Source organism: Equus asinus, chromosome 23 (assembly GCF_041296235.1).
Source record: "Equus asinus isolate D_3611 breed Donkey chromosome 23, EquAss-T2T_v2, whole genome shotgun sequence".
NCBI lineage: Eukaryota > Metazoa > Chordata > Mammalia > Perissodactyla > Equidae > Equus > Equus asinus.
The window spans coordinates 63017970-63038190 of NC_091812.1; the positions used below are offsets into that span (position 1 = coordinate 63017970).

Genomic DNA, 20221 nt, shown 5'->3' on the forward strand with positions numbered 1-20221 from the left:
TGCTCTCTCACAGTCTCTAGGGGGAGTGTAAGGAAACGAACTGTTAACAATACAGAGTGGTAAGATCTGAGGTCGTGTTCTGAGATTGAGAAGGGAGTTATTCTTAAGATAGTTCTTAAAGGACTAGAAATAATTAATCAAGTAAACAGAGTGGGAATGTGACTGGTATTCCTGGCTGAGAAAACAGCTCTTATAAAGGTGTGACCAACTTGGAAACTTTCCTGGAATGTTAATAATTATGGTTATGCCCTAGGAAGATTATTAAATTGAACACAGTTGTGGATTTAATTTGCTAGCTGAATGAGAGATAAAGTGTTTTAATTCTGGCTAGAAGTTACATGGAAAAGAGAGACTGCTTCCCTCAAGGGTGGGAGCAGGGGCTGCCTTCCTGATGGGGAGTTTCAGGTGTATCAGAGCGCTAACTCAGGAAATATATCTTGACCTTGGTAAGTCTTGAAATCTACAGAGTTTTTGGAAGGGAGAGACGTCCTCTTCATGGAAGGGTTGTCATCTTATTCTGTCCATGAGCACTCAAGAAAATAGACTAGTGTGAGGCTCAGAAGCCAGCTTTGTTTTACTAGCTGTTACTATTCAGAAAGCAACATTCATTTTATCAACTATGTTTTATTGTCCATGATGGTTCTCTCAGTAAGTTAGCCCCACACCTGGTCCAAAAAAGAAACCATGGTCCAATTTGGAGTCTAAACTAGTGAGAGTCATATGCAAGAGCCACTGTCATTTTGTCTGACCCTATACATCAGTGATGATGTCCTGGTCTTTCTGTATTATTCAGCTGTGACAGGCAGAGAACTTTCATGGAGTTAAGTTGTCTATGGCTTGTATCTCCTGATAATCCTATTTTGATTCCCATGGTCTTGTCTGGTTTTCCTTTTTTCATAAGTGCTATGCTTCTTAAATATTTCTATGTCTGCTGCAGAATGTAGTCTTAGAAAAAAAATCTAGAGTAATTCTTTGTGTTAATTAAAAAATGATTCTTACCGAAGTAGAGAGATCCTAATCAAGGAGGTTCTTTTTTTTTTTTTTTTTTAAAGATTTTATTTATTTCCTTTTTTTCCCCAAAGCCCCCCGGTACATAGTTGTATGTTCTTAGTTGTGGGTCCTTCTAGTTGTGGCATGTGGGACACTGCCTCAGTGTGGCTTGATGAGTGGTACCACGTCCACGCCCAGGATTCGAAGTGATGAAACACTGGGCCGCCTGCAGCGGAGCGCGCAAACTTAATCACTCGGCCACGGGGCCGGCCCCAAGGAGGTTCTTCTGTGGAGATTCTGTCATCAATTTGGCAGTATTTATTAAGTGCCTAATATGTGCCAGGCGATGCCCTAGGTTTTGAGATGACATTAGCCAAGAAAATAGATTTAAATATTTGCCTGCAAGGAGCTTACATTCCATTGGGCAAGACGAACAAATATAGTTAGACAGAGAATTATAGGAATTGGCCCAGTGGCATAGTGATTGGGTTCACGAGCTCTGCTTGGGCGGCCCCGGGTTCACAGGTTTAGATCCCAGGTGTGGACCTATCACCGCTCATCAAGCCACATTGTGGCAGCATCCCACATAAAACAGGAAGATTGGCACAGATATTAGTTCAAGGCCAATCTTCTTCACATACACACACACACACACACACAAAATGAATTATATGATATGTTAGAAGGTAATAAGTGCTATGGGGAAGAGAGAGATAGATGTAATGTGGGAGTACTGTGGTGAGGCTGGAGTAGTAATTTTAAATAGTGGTCAGGGTAATAAGCCTTACTGTAAGAAAGTGACATTTGATCAAACACTTGAAGGAGGTGAAGGAATAAGTTACGTGAATATCTGAGAAAAGAACATTCCAGATAGAGGGAACAGCCAGTGCAGAATTTTTGAGATGCATGTAACCCTGTCATGCTTGAGGAACAGAGACTCACTGTGACAGTGCGCTGAGCCAGGAGGCCGCTGTTCGGAGTTGAGAGCCGAGAGGTGGTGGGTGTTGGGAAGCCCTCTTAGGCTGCTGTGAGTACTTTGCCTTTTACACTAGGTATACGTAATTGAAAATAAACTCTAATGAGATCCACAGACTCAAGTAGGCTTTCCTCTAGAGATCTAGGGTCAGGAGAAGGTAAGCAGTCGCAGAAGGAACTCTCTGTAACTTATAGTCTTAGGAGAGCATAAATTAATGTTGTATCCTCGATTTAAGACTATAGCAAAACAAATAATAAAATTCTTTGCTGATATTTTCTACTTTATTTTTGATTGTAGGGACTTTCAGTTACCTTGATGATGTCCCATTTAAGATAGGAGACAAATTCAAAACACCAGCTAAAGTTGGTCTACCTATTGGCTTCTCCTTGCCCGATTGTTTGCAGGTTGTCAGAGAAGTACAGGTAAGTGGTGATTTTTAGTTAAAGTTTAGTGCATTTAAAAATTTAGAGTTAAGAATTTGATGTGTAGTGAAATAGAAGAAAAACATTCTCATATCTCTTATTTGTATTTCTTATAGCTCATTATTGCTTGGCTTACATTGTCTCTCTCTCATACACACACACATTTATATATGTTTATGTATCTATTACAGGTTTTGTGTAATCTGTTAGATTGTATATTCCTGAGATTCTGTGCCTTGCCCAGAACAAATCCCCATTGCCCATCTGAAGTGCTTATTCACCTCTTTGCCATCTCTCTGTTAATGTGCGCATTATCTTCTTGGTCACCGAAGTTAGATAATATTTTTCTCTCTGCCGTGTCTCTCCTTTGCCATCCAGTTCATCCGTACTTTATTTTTTCACCTGGGCTATTGCAGTAGCCTCTTGAATTGGCCCTTCTCCTTATAGCGTTTTCCTTCTATTTTTCATATTGTTTCTAGAATAATATTTCTATATTAAAGTTTTAAATTCTCCTATCCCTGTTAAAAACTTACGGTGATTCTCCAGTCCTTATTGAATCAAGTCTGGACCTAAGGTTATGGTAAAGTAGCCTATCTCATCATCTCCTCCATGTTCCCTCCAAATCGGGTTACTAGCAATTTGTTGAGCATACCATGCATATTACCTATCTAAACCATCCTTTTTCTCATGAGCTGTTATCTCTACTTGGAATATCCTTCTCTTTCTCACCATACTAAAAGCTGTCTGCCTGTTAAAATCTATTTATTCTTCTAGACTGTTTAAATGCCATCTCCTTAATAGCTTCTTTCTCAGCCCTTATCTTTAAAGCTCAGTTATATGTAAATATATAGAATTACTTCTTGAAAGCAGCGGATGGCCCTATGTTATATGACTTCCTTTCGTCCTTCAGTACACATTTATCAAATGACTGCTTTTGAGCAGTGCTCTGCTAGGGCTGAGGATAGACATAAATGCCTTAATCACTGTCCTCAGGAGCTGACAGTTTAGAGAAGGAGTCACGTGGAAAAACAAAAGTACACCACTCACCCAGACACTTCTTCCTGTGACTTAAGATTTTTTTAAATACAACTTTGTAGCAAAGTTGTTTTGTTTCTGGGGGATTCACTCAGGCATCACCATGTTACTCTAAAAAATATTCTTTGTTTTATCTTCTAATCTATATGTGGTGAGTAATCATAGTGTGAGAACTTCAGTGACATTTTTAAAATAGCAGCTTTATTGAGATATAATTCACATGCCATAAAATTCACCTCTCTTTTAAGGTGTGCAAATACGTGATTTTTAGTATATTTGGAGTTATATAACCATCATCATTGGCTAATTCCAGAACATTTTCATCACCCCAGAAAGAAACCCAGTGCCCATTAGAAGTCACTCCCTATTGTCTCCTTGCTCCAGCCCCTGACAACCACTAAATCTACTCTCTGTCTCTGAATTTGCCTATTCTGGACATATCGTATAAATAGAATAATTCAGTATATAGTCTTTTGTGTGTGATTGCCTTATTTCATTTGGCATAATGTTTTCAAGGTTTATCCATGTTATATGAATGAAGTATTAGTACTTTATTTTTATGGCTGAATAATATTTCATTGTAGGGACATACCACATTTTGTTTATCCGTTCATCTGTTGATGGACATTTTGATGGTTTCCACTCTTGGCTTTTGGGAATAGTGCTGTTACGAACAATTGTGTGTAGTTTTTTGTGAGGACATTGTTTTCGTGGGTATATGCATAGGAGTGGAATTTCTGGGTCATATGGGGACTATGTTTAAACTTTTGAGGAACTGTCAGACTGTTTTCCAAAGTGGCTGCACCATGTTACAGCCCCATCCGCGCTGCGTGCGGCTTCCACTGTCTCCACATCCTTGCCAACTCTTATCTGTCTTTTTGATTCTATACATCCTTGTAGGTGTGCAGTGGTCTCTTGTTGTGGTTTTTTTTTTCTTTTGGTTTTGATGTGTATTTCCCTAATTACTAATGGTGTCGAGTACCTTATATATTTTGAATACTGAATTTATATTCCTTTTGTGTATGGAGACTTTATTGGGCCAGAAGAAATAGAGATTTCCATTATAAAGTTTTACCTTGTTCTGTTTGCTTGGTGACTTTTTTATTGGCAACAACAAATATTCAGTAAACTCCTTTCTGTGTGCAGGATACTATTAGCAATATGATTGAGAAACACCTCCATAGGGAATGCCTGAGCCGTCAAAACAAAACAAAGCAAAACACCTCCATCTTCTTTCAGTGGTTTTCCTATTATTCCCTACTTCATTGATTGATTCAGAAAACTTGTTTTGAATTTCAAATTGTTGCCGTTTTAGGCTTTGCTGGGAATTTTCTATTTGATCAGTGTGAAGCTCTGATAAATGTATGGTACTGTGCCCTCTATGCTCAAAGCACCCACTAATAACAAAAGAGGAGATGGAGGCTCCAAGCGCCATTTGTGCGGGCTAGTGGAACCTTATCTGCTTTGTTCTCTGATTGCTCCCTTCAACTTTGACTGCCCGAGGTCTCCATGGGGGATTTGGCCACAGTCTTGGGGCTAGTCCCCTCTCTATCCAGAGAAGAGTCAGACCTAGAGGCCTAGACAGATAGCGTGAAACTTCCTATAACTGTCGTATTTGCCCTTGTATGATAACACAAACTCAATTTTTCAGCTGAAAATTCATCAAAACCAGTAAAACACATATAACCCTTGGACCTACGATCCAGAAAGCTTTCATTGACTGTGATGGTGGTGGCTACAGAAGTGGGAGGGTAGTAGCCCTTAGTGTCATGGTTTAGAGTAGATTCTGGTGTCACTCGTTCATGGTCTGGAATTGCCATGTAATAGCTGTGTAATCTTGTACAGATTTCTTATACTCTCGAAGCCTCTATTTCCTCATCTGTAAAATGGGGTTAATTAGCTTTTAAGGTTGTTATAAGTATTAAATAAAATAATGCATTTATAATGCTTACTCTGGTTCCTGGTACTCCATAAATGTTAGGTGCTGGTGTTATTATTACACAGTCAAACCACATTCTTGTTTTTTCACTGTAATATTTCTGCTATTTTTTTCCCTGTATTTTTTTTCTATGTTCCAAGTATTCTACATTACTTTGGTAATTAAAAAGCAAAAGCTCCATAAAGATTTTATTAAAAAAGGAAAGAAATTTCCAGTTGTTCTTGAGAGTAAAACTTAAAGAGACCAGTGTTTATAGGCAGCTGGGGTTGGTTAGCCTTAGTTTTTTTAATAAATTGTGATTTTTACTTTTCTTCTTTCTCCCCAAAGACCCCCAGTCCATAGTTGTATATTCTAGTTGTAGGTCCTTCTGGCTCTGCTATGTGGGACGCCGCCTCAGCATGGCTTGATGAGCGGTGCCATGTCCACCCCCAGGATCTGAACCGGTGAACCCTGGGCTGCTGAAGCAGAGCGGGTGAACTTACCCACTAGGCCACGGGCCAGCCCCAGCCTCAGTTTTTGGTGGAGGAAGCCAGTTGCACAGTTGGATTTTGCCCTCAGTTAGAAGCAGCAGTCTTTGTCCAGTGCTGTTTTCTCGCTGTCCTGTTCGTGCTATTGCTCAGGTGTCTTTCTGGGCCCAGCAGCTGGCTCACGGGTGAAAATGGGCTTCTTGACTTGTGCATTTCCAGGCTTCTCTTGTGTTGTTTGAAACTGAAAGGCTTGGGGACGACCAGAGGCACTTTGTTTTTTCCATTCTGAAACTCTTGTCTTGGCATGGTGGGCCTCTTTCTTCCCTTTTCCCCCTCTTTTTTACTCTTAATGTGTCTCTAACCTTGAACGTGCACACAGACATTGTTTAGCTTTGGTGTTTTAGGGTGAACGCCGAAGGTTTTTTCTCCTGTCCTGGGTGAGTTTTGTTTTGTATAATAAACTTTTTTTTTGGGGGGGGAAGATTAGCCCTGAGCTAACATATGCTGCCAATCCTCCTCTTTTTTTTTTCTTTTGCTGAGGAAGACTGGCCCTGAGCTAACATTGTGCCCATCTTCCTCTACTTTATATGTGGGATGCCTGCCATAGCATGGCTTGACAAGTGGTGTGTAGGTCTGCACCCGGCATGCAAACCCCTGGCTGCCAAAGCAGAGTGTGCGAACTTAACCACTGTGCCACCAGACCCACCCTTTGTATAACAAGTATTTTTTTCAAGTGTGCAAATGAAATTTTTGTAAATTGAGCTATACTTTAAGGTATTATTAAGGAACCATGAAGTGAATCCTTGTGCAATTTGCACTGTAAAATCTAAATTTGAATGTCTAGATTTCTTAATAAGTTTTCCTGCATTTAAAATACAATCTGTTCATTATAATTTGGTAGTGATTTAAGAGCATAGAATATGTAGTGAGACTGGGTTCAAATCCAGGCTCTACCACTTTAGCCTAGCTTCATAAGCAGAGGCATAGCCCTTGTAAAATGAGGAGAAGGATAGGCCCTGTCTCTAAGAGCTGTTGAGAAAATCGAGAGAGTCAGTACATAAAAGTTGCGTAGAATCGTGCATGGCACCTTGTAAGCGCTTCTTAAATGTTGGGGGCTGTTGTTCGTGTTGAGCACAGGATCCATTAAGGGCATTGTGCTAGATAATAGAGACCTTCAGAGGGTCTAACCCCAGTTGCTGCCCACTGCTCGCAAGAGGCTTGTGATATTGTTGGGGACGTGTTTAGAGAAAGATTAAAGCTACATGTGGTCACATGTGCTTGGCATCAGTTGATAGAGTGAGAAGTTACGTAAGAGTTCGGAGGAAGGAACAGGCGGGCCTTCGGGGAAGTTTCCTAGAGGAGATGGCTGAGCTCTGCCCGAGTCACCAGTGAAGAATTCTAGAAAGGGAGATGGCCTGAGGGGAGAGAAGCAGGAGGAGTGGCAAGGGTGTGCATTTGGCCTGGTGTGTGGGGTAGGAGATGGGGGGCGTGCTTTCGAATTAATTTCTAGAAGTCATCTGGGAGCAGAGATTGATTAAATCGTGTAAGATTAGGAAGCCTTGGTCTTCCTGAGCCGGGATCATCCCGTCCACCCTAAGTGCTAGATTGCTCTGCTCCTTGCTGTGCTGGAGTGAGGAGGAAAGGCATTGGGTGGGAACTGAGTGGGGGAGGAGCAGCCACCTGGGTTCACACTTCCTTTCTCTGACATATCTTTGCAGTATGACTTCTCCTTGGAAAAGAAAACCATTGAGTGGGCTGAAGATATTAAGAAAATCCAAGAAGCCCAGCGGGAAGCAGAGCGCAAGGCTGAGGAAGCAGAAGCTAAAATGAATTCCAAGAGTGGCCCAGAGGGCGATAGCAAAATGAGCTTCTCCAAGACTCACAGTACAGCCACAATGCCACCTCCTATTAACCCCATCCTTGCCAGCTTACAGCACAACAGCATCCTCACCCCGACTCGGGTTAGCAGCAGTGCCACGAAACAGAAGGTCCTCAGCCCACCCCACACAAAGGCAGATTTCAATCCTGCCGACTTTGAGTGTGAAGAAGACCCTTTTGATAACCTGGAGTTAAAAACTATTGATGAGAAGGAAGAGCTGAGGAACATCCTGGTAGGAACCACTGGACCCATTATGGCTCAGTTATTGGACAGTAACTTGCCCAGAGGAGGCTCTGGGTCTGTGTTACAGGATGAGGAGGTCCTGGCCTCCCTGGAGCGGGCAACCCTAGATTTCAAGCCTCTTCACAAACCCAATGGCTTTATAACCTTACCACAGTTGGGCAACTGTGAAAAGATGTCGCTGTCTTCCAAAGTGTCCCTCCCCCCCATCCCTGCAGTGAGCAATATCAAGTCTCTGTCCTTCCCCAAACTTGACTCTGACGACAGCAGTCAGAAGACAGCCAAGCTGGCAAGCACTTTCCATAGCACATCCTGCCTCCGCAGTGGCACGTTCCAGAATTCCCTAAAGCCTTCCACCCAAAGCAGTGCCACTGAGCTCAGTGAGCATCATACTCTTGGGCTTTCAGCCTTGAACTTGGACAGTGGCACAGAGGTGCCAACCCTGACCCCTTCTGATCTGATCTCCCAGATGCCTTCCCTCTCTGTCTTGTCTGTATGCACAGAAGAATCATCACCTCCAAGTACAGGTCCCACGGTAAGCCTTTTAAATCCCCCTAAATTAAAGCTCCAAAGATTTCTGAATTCTACTTGGCAGTTCCCGCTTCACATTCTTCTTTTCGAGGTTTAGGACAGGATGGGGCAGGGCCAGATTGACCTTGCTTATAGAATATGTGGAATTCTGGTTGTTTCCTGAGGACAGGGGTTGTCAGCTTTGCACCTGGCCTGGGTACTGTTGGCTTGTTCCTCACTGCATCTTTGTGGTCTTTTCCTTTGAAAAGGCAATGTATGTCATGTGAATGGTGTTTTCCAGCCTAATCAATTTGTTCTTTTCTGTGCTGCCATGTCTTGTGTTCGAATTTTTTGAAGGGCATTCTTTCTTTGTACATTTTTACTTTTTCCTATTACCTTTCTTGATTTTTTTTTAAGGTTGCTTGGCACTCCTCGTTCTCTCTTCTCCCTGCCCCTCTCTGTCCATCTCATTCTGCCCTGAAGTTTGGTTCTTGTGTGTACCATGGTTTGGCTAATTTGGGGTTATGTTTCTTCAGATTGGGTGGTGCCTCAGTAACTGAGAGAGAGTTTGTATTGGAAGTCCAAGCAAATGGTAGAAATTATTTTTAAACCTGCAGGTTTTACTTATACAATTCCTTTGTTTTTTTGCTCACTTCTAAGAGTTGTGCAGTTTTCTCCGAAGGGAGGGAGAGAAGGAGGTTGGAACTCAGCTTTAGTGTTGAAGGATGCATGGGTACAGAAGTCACATTTTGTATCCTCTTGAAAACCTGATTTTGTCATAAGCAAAAAAGTTGGCATATACAGCGAGGTTACTTTATTTGTCACAAAGTATACGCTTAGCTCTTGATGTGGTTGTTTCAGCAGCACAGAGCAATACATCATTGCATTCGAGAACAGAAATCAGAGAAGTCCAAGAACCTTTTGCTACACTAGGTCACAGATTTTTTGAATGACAGCATACCAAGACAGTATTTAGCGTCAGAAAGGAGCCTGATTGGTGGGCTGTCTGTCAGAGAGCGGAACAAGCCTGCTGTTAGCTGTAGAAAGGTGAGCCTTGGCCTGCCTACAAGAGTGCAAGGTCCCAGCGGTAGCATTCTTGGTAGATGATTGTCTCTGTGTGAGTGCTTCCATTGTCAGAGAGCTCCCTGCTGCTTATCAGCGTTGTGGACCTTGGCCCGGATAAACTCCATAGAGTGCATCACACGAGAGTCACCTCCAGGATGGGCTTCGGTGCTAATCCCTCCTGGTCTCTTGGGCTCTGGTCAGCAAGATGCTCCTTGTCATGACTCACTATATGCTCTAGAGAAATTAAAAGCACTCTGGGAAGGATTAGGGATCCTCAGCCAACACTCTCTACCCCCCACAGAGAGTAAGAGTAACCATTTAGCCATCAAAGCCGATGAACTAATGGCAGAGGTCCTTCTCAAACCAGAACACTGCTCACCCTTTGATCCAGCTGATGGTGGAGTTTCTTTTGGGCCCATGTATCCCAAGGTGCAAAGGGACTTGCTGCCTTCAAGGGGCAGCTGTAAACGTAGCTGGAGTTCTGGTGTTCTTTGAAGGAAGTCGTGACCCTTACCCTTAGGGAGCAAAGCCTCGTATCCCCCGGCCCTCTGTCTTAGTGTGAGTCTTTAAGTCAGAAGGGAGAAGAACCTTTTTCAGTGGGAGCAGCACTTCTCTCCAGGGCAGTTAGTGACTTGAGGCAGTGGGGGTAGGGGTGGGGAGGGTGGTCAACCCGGCTGTATGTACACCCTTCACGTAGGAGCTCCCGAGGAGGTGTTCCTGGAATTTGGTTCTTCTTGGCTATTTTAGGCCCAGTATTTGGGTCTCATTTTTCGGATTTTGATTTCATGTTTTACTGTTTATATGAACTAATTTTAGAAGTTGTGGAATCACCTTGAGAGGAACAATCTCGCCATGTGCTGTTATTTGGAGTCCAGCATAGCCCTAGCCAGTGTCTCCTCCCACTGCCTCAGCCTTTCAGAGCCTCGCTCTGCTCACGGGTTAGGCTCGTGCTGCCTTTAGGTTCTCTTTCTCCAGGTTTAGAGACCTTCCTTACTCTTTCACAGTGACTGCCGCTAAATACTTTTGCATTTTCCCTTATACTTCTGAGTTCTGAATTTACTAATTATGGCCACTAAGCATAAGAGTAGTGCCAGTTTGCTTTTAAATTCTGTTTTAAATAATTTTGACATACAGAATCTCTTAGCTTTGAGAAATTGGCACCTGAGCTAACAACTGTTACCAACCTTCTTTTTTTTTTTTTCCTGCTGCTTCTCCCCAAATCCCCCCAGTACATAGTTGTATGTTTCAGTTGTGGGTCCTTCTAGTTGTGGCACGTGGGACGCCGCCTCAGCGTGGCCTGACGAGCAGTGCCGTGTCCGCGCCTAGGATCCGAACCAGCGAAACCCTGGGCCGCCAAAGCGGAGTGCGTGAACTTAACCACTTGGCCCGGGGCTGGCCTCTCTCTTAGCTTTTAGGTGTTCAAATCTGTTGATCATTTCTTATGTTGCCATTGCTCTAATACTTACAAAGTCCTTCTTCTCTATCTTTAGATTTTAAAAATGAATTTATTTTTATACAAGTAACACAAGCACATTTTAATGAAATCAAGTAACATTTAAAAGCAGCTCCCTGTCTCACCTGTCTGCAGCTCCAGTCTTGCTTCCCATAGTCATGCACTTTTAACTCTCTAAGGTATTTCTGCTAGGATTTTTCTGTTTCTAAATAAAATGCTTATATTGCTTTTTTTGAAATGTATCAATTTTAGGTAGTTTTATCCTTCCTGGAATAGTAGTTGAGGATTTAGCTCATAATAGCCCCTCCTCCACCTTCTGGTATCTCCCATCATATTGATATCACAGATTTTGGGTAAATTGATGTTCCTGTTCACATTGTTATGATTGGTAAATATTTACTGCCAAGTTCAGATAGTATGCTGTGATTCCCTTTTTCTTTGCTTATTTCTCATAATTAAACTGCCCCATTAAAAAATTTTGCATAGTTTCTTTATACCTATTGCTAATTTTGTCCAAATGCTCCAAGAGAGCTATCAAAGACCTAACGGTAATTTTCCCAAACACATTCAGACGTATTGGTTAGCCTGTCAGTTTTTGAGTCCTTGAATATCCAGAAAATGTCTTAATTTTGCCCTTGTATATGAATAATAGTTTGGCTAGGTTTACGTTTCTTAGTTGAAAATCATTTTCCTTTCATAATTTTCAAGACATTGCGCCCCCCCGCCTTATTTTCCCCCCCACAAAAAACCTTTCTTGTTTAATTATAAGCTCCACTGGTTTCTCACATTCCTGTGCCATCCTGAGTTCTTCCTCCCCTAACCCCAAAGCTTTTGGGATCTTTATTTCTGGAGATGTGAAATTTACTCATGATGAGCCTCCTTCATTCATTGTGCTAGGCCCTCCTGGATCCTTTCAAGCTAAGGCTCAGCTCAGTTAAAAAAATGTGGGGTTTTTATGGTATTTCTTTGATACTTTTTTGTTTTCTCTATTCTTTTTTTGTAATTCCTATAAGCTGGATGTTGGACCGTCTTGACCGTGGTTCTAATTTGCTACCCGTTTCTGTTTCCTGTCTCTTTGTTTTACTTTCTGGGATATATCCTTGACTATCTTACAGCTTTTTAAAAAAATGTCATAACCTTTTAAATAAAAATTTTATTATATTTTAAATTTTGAAGTGCTTTTTCTGTTCCCTCTTTTGTTTTGATGTCTTCTGTCCGTAGCTTTGGCTTTCTGTTCACGGCGAAGAGTGAGGCACTAAAATAAAAACAATCAAAAGGGGGGGCCGGCCCCGTGGCCGAGTGGTTAAGTTTGAGCGCTCTGCTTCAGCTGCCCAGGGTTTCGCTGATTTGATCCTGGGTGCAGACATGGCACCGCTCATCAGACCATGCTGAGGTGGTGTTCCACATGCCACAACTAGAAGGACCCGCAACTAAAATATACAACTGTGTACTGGGGTCTTTGGGGAGAAAAAGGAAAAATAAAATCTTTAAAAAAAAGGGGGGGGGTGCTTTGTGTGTTGGAGGCTGCTTGCTGATCAGTGAGCTTCACTGTAGTTTCGAGGTTAGTTGGCTTTGAGGGCTGCTCTGCGAAATGTCAACATGTGAAGGTGTTGGGGGCTGTTACAGTTTCTCCTGAGAATTCTGCGTGAGGCCTGCAGGTTGGGGAAGGCTGGTGTAGGCTTGTACTTAATCCCCTTTCTGGTTCTTGCACCTCACTCTGCAGTATGCTGTGCCTGGTGTCTTTAGTTCTTTTTGCTATCTGGTTCACATTTTCTAGAGATTAAACCTTCTGCCTCCTGCAGAGGGTCAGGGTGGGTTGGGGAAGGTTTGCCTGAGGGTTTTACTGCTCTGACCACTGACTTTGTGTCCCTGCCTTATCCCAACAATATGTGGTGCTTCCAAATGCTGAACCCTCTCAGGGGTCTCTAGAGGCTGGTGGGCTGACTCTCCTTTCTCCGACCTACTTAGAACTGGTTCTGCCAGTTGCCATGCCTCCATTAGCATTCCACATTCTAAAATTTCATCAAAATATATTGTCTACTGTTGTTCCCTTTTTCTTTGATCTTAAAGGTTAATACAGTTTTAATTGTTTTATCATCATTTTGGTGGGCTTTAGGGAGGGAGAATCAATGTCAATTTGCTGTGTTAAATGAAATCCCCTCTTTGAAATCCTAATAGACCTCCAGTCAACAGCTTTGATCAGGGCCCTGTAAGTACCAAGCCCAAAGCCAGGCCCTGGGGATTCAAAACGCATGCGACATTAGGTAACTGACTTCTAGGAGCTCACATTAAGGTACTGTGGTCTGATAAGTACTGTGCCAGCAGTGTGACCAAAATGCTATTTGGCTGTTGGCATTCTCGAGCCTAGGTAGAGCCTGTCCCCAAAGAGAGAGAGAGACAAGCTTGGGGCCTGCTGTGTGGCCAGCCCATGCCCTGGTGTGACTCGTGTAACCAAATGACTGAGCCCCGTGACTGTGCTGCTGGGAGTGTGCTGGGGGTGAGATGGTTAAACAGAAACCGTGGGCTTTGAGGCCTGTAGTCTTCTTGGCTTTTCCCAGCCGACCTTGAGGAGAGCATCTGGTTATAGCTATATAATTTTGAAGAAGTTTCTAGGACAGTGGGCTTCCTGCCTCCTAAGGCCCCATCCCCCAAAAAAGGAAATAAGGAAAATTCTTTTGAAACATTTTCCCTGGTTCTTGGGAGCTGGGCCAAGCTGTGAAACAGCTTGTGACCTTGTTCACATGGTAGTTTGGCCTGGGAGTGAGCTGCCTTCGTGCCTTGGGCCTGATTCATTATCAGAAGGGGTGGAAGAAGTTAATCCTGGGACTCTGTCCCCCGTCAGACTGGGGTTAGTAGGTTCGGCGGCAGGGAACAGGCTGCCCGTAGCCAGTGCAGTCGAGGCAGGGCCCTAGCAGTCCTTCAGCCTCGGCGTGCAGGAGGCAGCTGGAGCAGGCGGGCAAAGGTGGAGTGCCCTCAGAGCTCTGGGGCCCTGAGCTGACCACGTGTGGGAATAGTACTCGCAGTCTCTGCCCAGCGCAGTGATAGAAGCCAGGATAGAGAATTGCTGGGAGAGCCAGCTCGAGTGGCAGTGTCTGAGGCGAATGATCCCTTCAGGATTCAGACACAACAGCCCAGGAAAGGGACAGTGGAGCCCGAGAGAGAAATCCTAGTAGCCAGCTTGGGCATCAGTCCTGTGGGCAGTCTCAGCTTTCTCCAGCTCAAGCCCAGCAGATTGGGGCATGCAAGGGCATGTGGCTCTTAGGATGCTTTCTCATTCTGCAAGGTGGGATGAGGGCAGAGCCACTTTCAGGCGTCTTCCCAGCTGCCCCTCTCTCAGCTGAAACTCCCCTGCCCTTTTCATCCCTCTTCAGGATGTCTGGACTGGGCCACCTCAGTGACAGCTTCTGGGGCCCAGGTCTGCTTTCTTCTTGCCTTGATCCTCTTGTTTGTCTACCATCAGGTCACGCCTCCTAATTTCTCAGTGTCACAAGTGCCCAACACTACCACCTGTCCCCAGGCTTACTCTGAACTGCAAATGCTGTCCCCCAGTGAGCGGCAGTGTGTGGAGACAGTGGTCAACATGGGCTACTCATATGAGTGTGTCCTGAGAGCCATGAAGAAGAAAGGAGAGAATATTGAACAGGTGAGCGGTTGCTTGGCAGGGGCTTGGGTGGTCAGGCAGAGCGGTCCCAGACCTCTGGAGCTGGAGTAGCGGCTTGCCTCTGTCCCAGAGCCCCTCAGACTCAGAACATCAGCTGTTTTCCCATGAGTTTGGTGGGGATCCAGGGAGACTGGTTGAGGAAACCAGCAGCCTTAGCAGCAGGGCTTCTGCTTTGGGGGCTGCTCTGGGACTTCGGCTGGAGGAAAGCTTTGGGAGCGCTGGAGCTATTGGACTGTTACCCAATGACCCCATCCTCCACACTGGGCTTGAATTATGGTCAGATGTCTTCTAGGAGTATTTGTCTTGTCATAGCCACCCAAGGAGTTCCAGAATAGGGTACTAGGTCCTAAATAGGGTACTAGGTCCTAAATAGGGTACATGACATCTCCTGACTTGGGCTGTTTCTTAGAATATCCCGCCCAGGCCGTGGAGGTGATGTTCTGGGAGATGTGAGTCAGCTTTGACAGGAACTCCTTTGAAAAATGACTGCTCATGTCTAGAAGGGTGTGCTTGTCTATTCAGCAAATAGTCCCTGAGGTCCTGCTGTGCTGGATGCACTTCAAGGCACAAAACCAAGTCCTAGCTAGGATCTACTAGCCGGGGTGGGTGGGGAGCAGAAGTCACACTTGCTGGGTTGTGAAAGACTCTTGGGAAGCACAGACAAGAGGGGCAGGCTGTGCTCAAACCTCTTGTTTCTTTTCTTAGATTCTTGACTATCTCTTTGCACATGGACAGCTCTGTGAGAAGGGCTTTGACCCTATTTTAGTGGAAGAGGCTCTGGAAATGCACCAGTGTTCAGAGGAAAAGGTAGGAACCTTCATGCTTCATGGGAACCCTCTGGAAAGGCGGGACAGAGCTCCCTTTCCCTACCAGTGACTGCAGGCAGAGGCAGTTGAAGCACAGAATCTTCCGTATCCAGACAGGCGTTTGGCTGGTTAGGGTGTTTGGCTTGGGTGAAGCATTGGATTGAAGACTATCTTAGAATCCCAGGGAAGAGAAGGGAGAAATGACCTGGGCAAAAAGCCATCCTTTTGGATGACTGGGGAGACTGCTGGCCACTTTGCCTTTGCTGTTCTGGGTTCAGTATCCTACCTCAGAGGGAGTGTAGATGTGCATGGTGGGACCTGAACGGAGGTTGGGAGTTGGGGCTGGGCGTGGCTCCCGAAGGATGATGTGTGGTGACATCAGCCTGTCTGCCCTGGCTTCTCAATAGTCCTCTGCTTGCGAGGGCACCTCAGAGGGGCTCCTGAGGCTCTGGCAAAGGATGCAGACTCCCCCAGGCAGCCCCCTACACACATACTCCTCCACTCAGCTGTGCTATGTGACTGGACCCCTTTCTCTAATCTGTATTTTCTTCTCTCCCTTAGATGATGGAGTTTCTTCAGTTAATGAGCAAATTTAAGGAAATGGGCTTTGAACTGAAAGACATTAAGGAAGTTCTGCTATTACACAACAATGACCAGGACAACGCTCTGGAAGACCTCATGGCTCGGGCTGGAGCCAGCTGAGACCAGGCCTGCCAAGGCCCTGCCACGGAACCAGCCCCACAGGAGGCCCTGAGGAGCCCACCTGTGGGGGAGAAGGGGCACTCTTGGGGATTTTCTTTTGGGGGTGGAAGGTCAGGTGGGAGACTCTGCTTGCCCGTCTCCCTGAGCCTAGGCCCTGAGCTGGGGAGCAGAGGGGAAGATCAGGACAAATGAATGCCCCCAAACTGTCCTGGCTCCTTCCATATTAAATGTATTTTGAGAAGTGTCCTTCCCACCTCAGCCCTCCAGAGAAGCTTCCCTGCTCTTTCTGGGGTCTGTGTGTCCTCAGCGGAAACCTGTCCGGCTGCCAGGAGGAGTTGGGGAGGAGGAGTGGGAGGGCCAGACTCTGCTGCTTTGGGGCTAGATGCTTCCCTCCCCTGCACTGGTGGACTGAACTCTAATCCGAGTTGAGTGCAATTGAAAGGTTCTTCCAGGGTTTATTTTTTCCCCTTTTAACAAGGTCTCTAGCGTTACACTGGTTCCTCATTCTCCAAGGTGCAAAGAATGCCCTTTTCCCCATGGGGCCCCGAGTTTGCCTCTTCTGCCAGGCAGTCACCACGCTTCCCTGCCCCAGTCTGTTTCTTTCGGCTTGGTTTGGACCACCACCTCCCCTACCCAGGATTTTAGAGCCCGCGCTCTAGGAAACAGCTGTCGTTTGAGAAAGCATTGGCCCCTTCCAGCACACTGAGTAGGGGAGAAACGGGCCCCAATTCAGTTGCCCAGCACTAACTCCACCTCAGTTCTCCTCAGAGAACAGCCTCTCCCTCCAGCCCCCTGCTCTAGGATGACACAATGAGTAACACCTAGTCATAGAAATTAGTCTCTTTGGTTTGTTTTGTATTATGTTGTACATCATTAAAGATCTAAATACAAAGGATATACATCTTGATGAATCTAAAGTAATTTGCTAACTATTTTGATTCTTCAGAGAGAACTACTAATAAAAATCTAAAAGGTACGACCTGCTGTGATCATTTATTGCCAAGGGCTGTATTACTGAGGGGCATGGGAGGTGGTGGTGAAGGGATTTCCTGCTTAGATTTGCTGGAGATGGAACAGGACCTAACCGTTTTCTGTCATTTCAGTGCTTTCTTCCCACTTGGCCTGTGGGACCCAGGAGCTGGCCCTCCACTCTGCCCTGGTTTTTGGTTTGCAAAGTTAGGCCCACAGTCTGTTTAAACCTGACCCGGCTCCGTCTTCTGGGCCATGGACGTTTGCCTGCCTGCAAGACTGACTGGGGGCTGAGACAGGCTGGGCTTTCGCACCCAGAGATGGTTCCCAGAAGGCCCTTTTCCGTGAGCAGCATCAGGCATTCATGTGCTTTGCACCACAGGCAGGACTGGATTCAGACTGCCACCAGCTCTCGGTGGTGCTGTGGTATCTGATCGAAATGGGGTAATCCCTAACGTTTCTTGTCCTTGTACTTAGTACTGTCCCACAGTACCTCTGGTGCTCCTGGCTGGGGTGGGTCTCTCTTTTAGTGATTGTGAGGCGGGCCTGCAGAGCCTTTGGGCTGGGACGCCCCAACCTGGAGACAGGACGCCCTCTGGTGGTCACATCAGGCACGGCCACGGGTTGACCAAGGGAGGCAGGGCGGTAGCCTCTGAGCGCTAGGCTCTCTTCTGGCCTTTAAAATTAATTAAGCCCTCCTTTTACTTCTTTTAAAATTTTACCCATAGTTTTATGTATTTATTTTTTGGTGAGGAAGACTGTCGGTGAGCTAACATCTGTTAAGCCCTCCTTTTAAAAGCTTAAAAAGTTATCCTTTACCTATAGGCAATTAAAGTTTCCCACCATGATGGGCATTAGGGCCAAGGCTGTGACACATGATCAGTTTGACCCAGGGTGGCCTTGCTAAGTGATGGACCGCCTGTAGGTCACCTTGTATTTCTCGAGCCTCTTCCTCCTAAAAAGACACAGCAAGCAGAACTCACGTGAAGTACATGCACGTGTGTAAAACTGCTTCAGAGTCTCGGACTGTGGACTAGAGCACTCAGGGCCAAGACACTGACCCCAGGCCCTGGAGAGATGTGGACAGCCAGGGCGATCCTGGCTGAAGGGCAGGCGGAGACGGACTTGCCTGAGATCTCCAGCTCTTCGCCTCTTCTGTGAGGGAGGGGACAGGGTGGGTGAAGAGTCGCAGACAGGAGCCAGGAACTGCCACAGGAACCTGAGAGCTACTGGGGGCTGTAACAGGCTGATGGTCCCAGCAAAAGGCAGAGATGGGAAACACACAATGCAGTGACCTGGACTGCAGGAAGGGAGGGGAAGTGGAAGCCTAAAGCCTGTCCCACATATGCTACAGTTAAAGACACGTCAAGGCAAAGGTTTACTCATTTTACATTTTCAAAAGCTAACTTAAAGCCCCAAATCACTCTCCAAGGGCTGAGGGGGCAAAGCTCACCCCGCCCCTGCCCCACCAGCACCAATGTTTTAGTCCTGAAGAAAGGCACAGAATTCAGCTGATAAAAGCCCCTGGGCTCAGCATGTTATCGTCCCCAGCTTGTGACCTCTGACCTCTAGGTTACTACAGACCACCCCATCCTCTGATCCCCAAATTTAGAAACATCTACAGGGTTATTAGACTCAGGGACGTTTTCATAGACAAAGGGTCAGTAAGAGACATGCTCTTCAAGCCCCAAAGAAAAGGGAGGGTCATATTAAGTTCTTCTGGCTGATCTGTCCTTCCTTACAGATGCTCCTGTGCTTGGAACTGAGGGACAGTTCCACATTCCAACACAGAGGAGCTGGGGCCCAGCTAAGGCCATGCGTGGCAGGGGAGGGGCGAGCATGGGCAGGACTGGGGAGCGGGTTCTGGTATCTGCAGGGACAACCTGGCAGGGGCCTCTCTAGCCCTTGAGACCCCTGCACAGGCTCCGCAGCTGCCCCACCACCCCATACTGGATCTTGCTCTAAGACACCACTGTCTTCTCGGGGGCCACGGCCGGCCTGTGGCAGGCCAGGTACAGTTGCAGCTGGCTCCTCAGACTCTGGATGCACTTGGATTTCAGAGCCATGATTTCATCCAGCTGGGTCACAAAATCTTCAAAATCCTGAGAAAGGAAACAAAGGACAAGTGAAGCTTTTGCTATGGCTTGCCTTCTGCCAGATCTGCTTTTCTAGTCCCTTCTCTTCTAGGAAGATTTCAGAGCCCAGGCCCCTCTTCCACCTGGAAAACTTGCAGGACAGTCACTGAGGCACAGGATGGGGCCCACTTCTCTGCATTTGAGGCACTTTCTATGTAGAGAGGTATTCTGCAGGGAAGAGGGGTGTTTTCGTAGACGTACTTCTGGTCTGCATGTGGCAGGTCACTGTTATCGTCACAGGGAGGGGCCCCAGCAAGCCACTAGGAAGGCAGCGTGGTGAAGGATAGAGGCTGGAAATATGTTAGCCTGGGCCTGGAGAGTACAGCACCAGCTCCCACCTGTCCTGGCACCCCTCAAGCTGTCTCAGGAGAGGCAAGGTCTTAACAACGTTCAGAGTGTGACAGCAGACCCTTAGCCCACACGTAACCACAGCAAACAAGGATGACCATCACACTACTGCAGGCGAATTCCAATAGCCCCTGAGTGTCCAGCCAAGGCCACTTACAGTAGGAGCCAGCTGGCTCATCAGGCTCTCCTCTTTGAAGCCCAGCTCAGCCATTTCATCCAGCTGTTCCTGGTGTGCTCGGATGACCACCTGCCTGGGAACACCAGAGGGGACGTGGTGAACTTCTGGGCCTCCCATCTCTCCTAGGCAGCTTTCTGGAGCTGAGCCTCATTTCCAGGCCAGGAGCTGCCCCTGCTCAAAGTGGTCAAGGCTTTGACCAGGACCAGTTCACCACCATCTCCTCCCCTCACCTGTCCTTTTCAGGAATTGTCAAGGGACTAGGGAGTACCAATGAGATGGAGAGAAAGAGGGGCTTCTGGAGCTGCCCCCTGCCTCCCCAGGTACAGAGGGACAGGGCTTGGGTGCCGTTTCACCTGCACAGGAGCTTCCCACAGCTTCCCTGCCGAAAGACTCAAGGCCACTGCAGCTGACACACTTGGCACAAGGTAGAGCCTGCTGCCAAGCCT

The 20221-nt window shown here is 46.2% G+C and overlaps 2 protein-coding genes across 7 annotated transcripts in view; one reads left to right on the forward strand and one right to left on the reverse strand.

The window, feature by feature from the left end:
* Nucleotides 1-17121, forward strand: part of UBAP1 (ubiquitin associated protein 1) — a 57222-nt gene extending 40101 nt beyond the window's left edge. For 2 of the 4 annotated variants that reach the window (XM_014857399.3, XM_070495795.1), the window contains 5 exons: nucleotides 2264-2388; nucleotides 7548-8483; nucleotides 14437-14619; nucleotides 15343-15444; nucleotides 16005-17121. In XM_014857399.3, the coding sequence (XP_014712885.1) occupies nucleotides 2264-2388; nucleotides 7548-8483; nucleotides 14437-14619; nucleotides 15343-15444; nucleotides 16005-16145 (1487 nt within the window). In that variant the 3' untranslated portion in view covers nucleotides 16146-17121. The remainder of the gene's footprint in view (nucleotides 1-2263; nucleotides 2389-7547; nucleotides 8484-14436; nucleotides 14620-15342; nucleotides 15445-16004) is intronic. The other 2 variants (XM_014857401.3, XM_070495796.1) reach the window with 1 other exon arrangement.
* Nucleotides 17105-20221, reverse strand: part of KIF24 (kinesin family member 24) — a 59008-nt gene continuing 55891 nt past the window's right edge. For 2 of the 3 annotated variants that reach the window (XM_014857397.3, XM_044757009.2), the window contains 2 exons: nucleotides 19755-19848; nucleotides 17105-19216 (listed from right to left, as the gene is read on the reverse strand). In XM_014857397.3, coding sequence (XP_014712883.3) covers nucleotides 19076-19216; nucleotides 19755-19848 — 235 coding nt within the window. In that variant the 3' untranslated portion in view covers nucleotides 17105-19075. The remainder of the gene's footprint in view (nucleotides 19217-19754; nucleotides 19849-20221) is intronic. The other variant, XM_044757010.2, reaches the window with a different exon arrangement.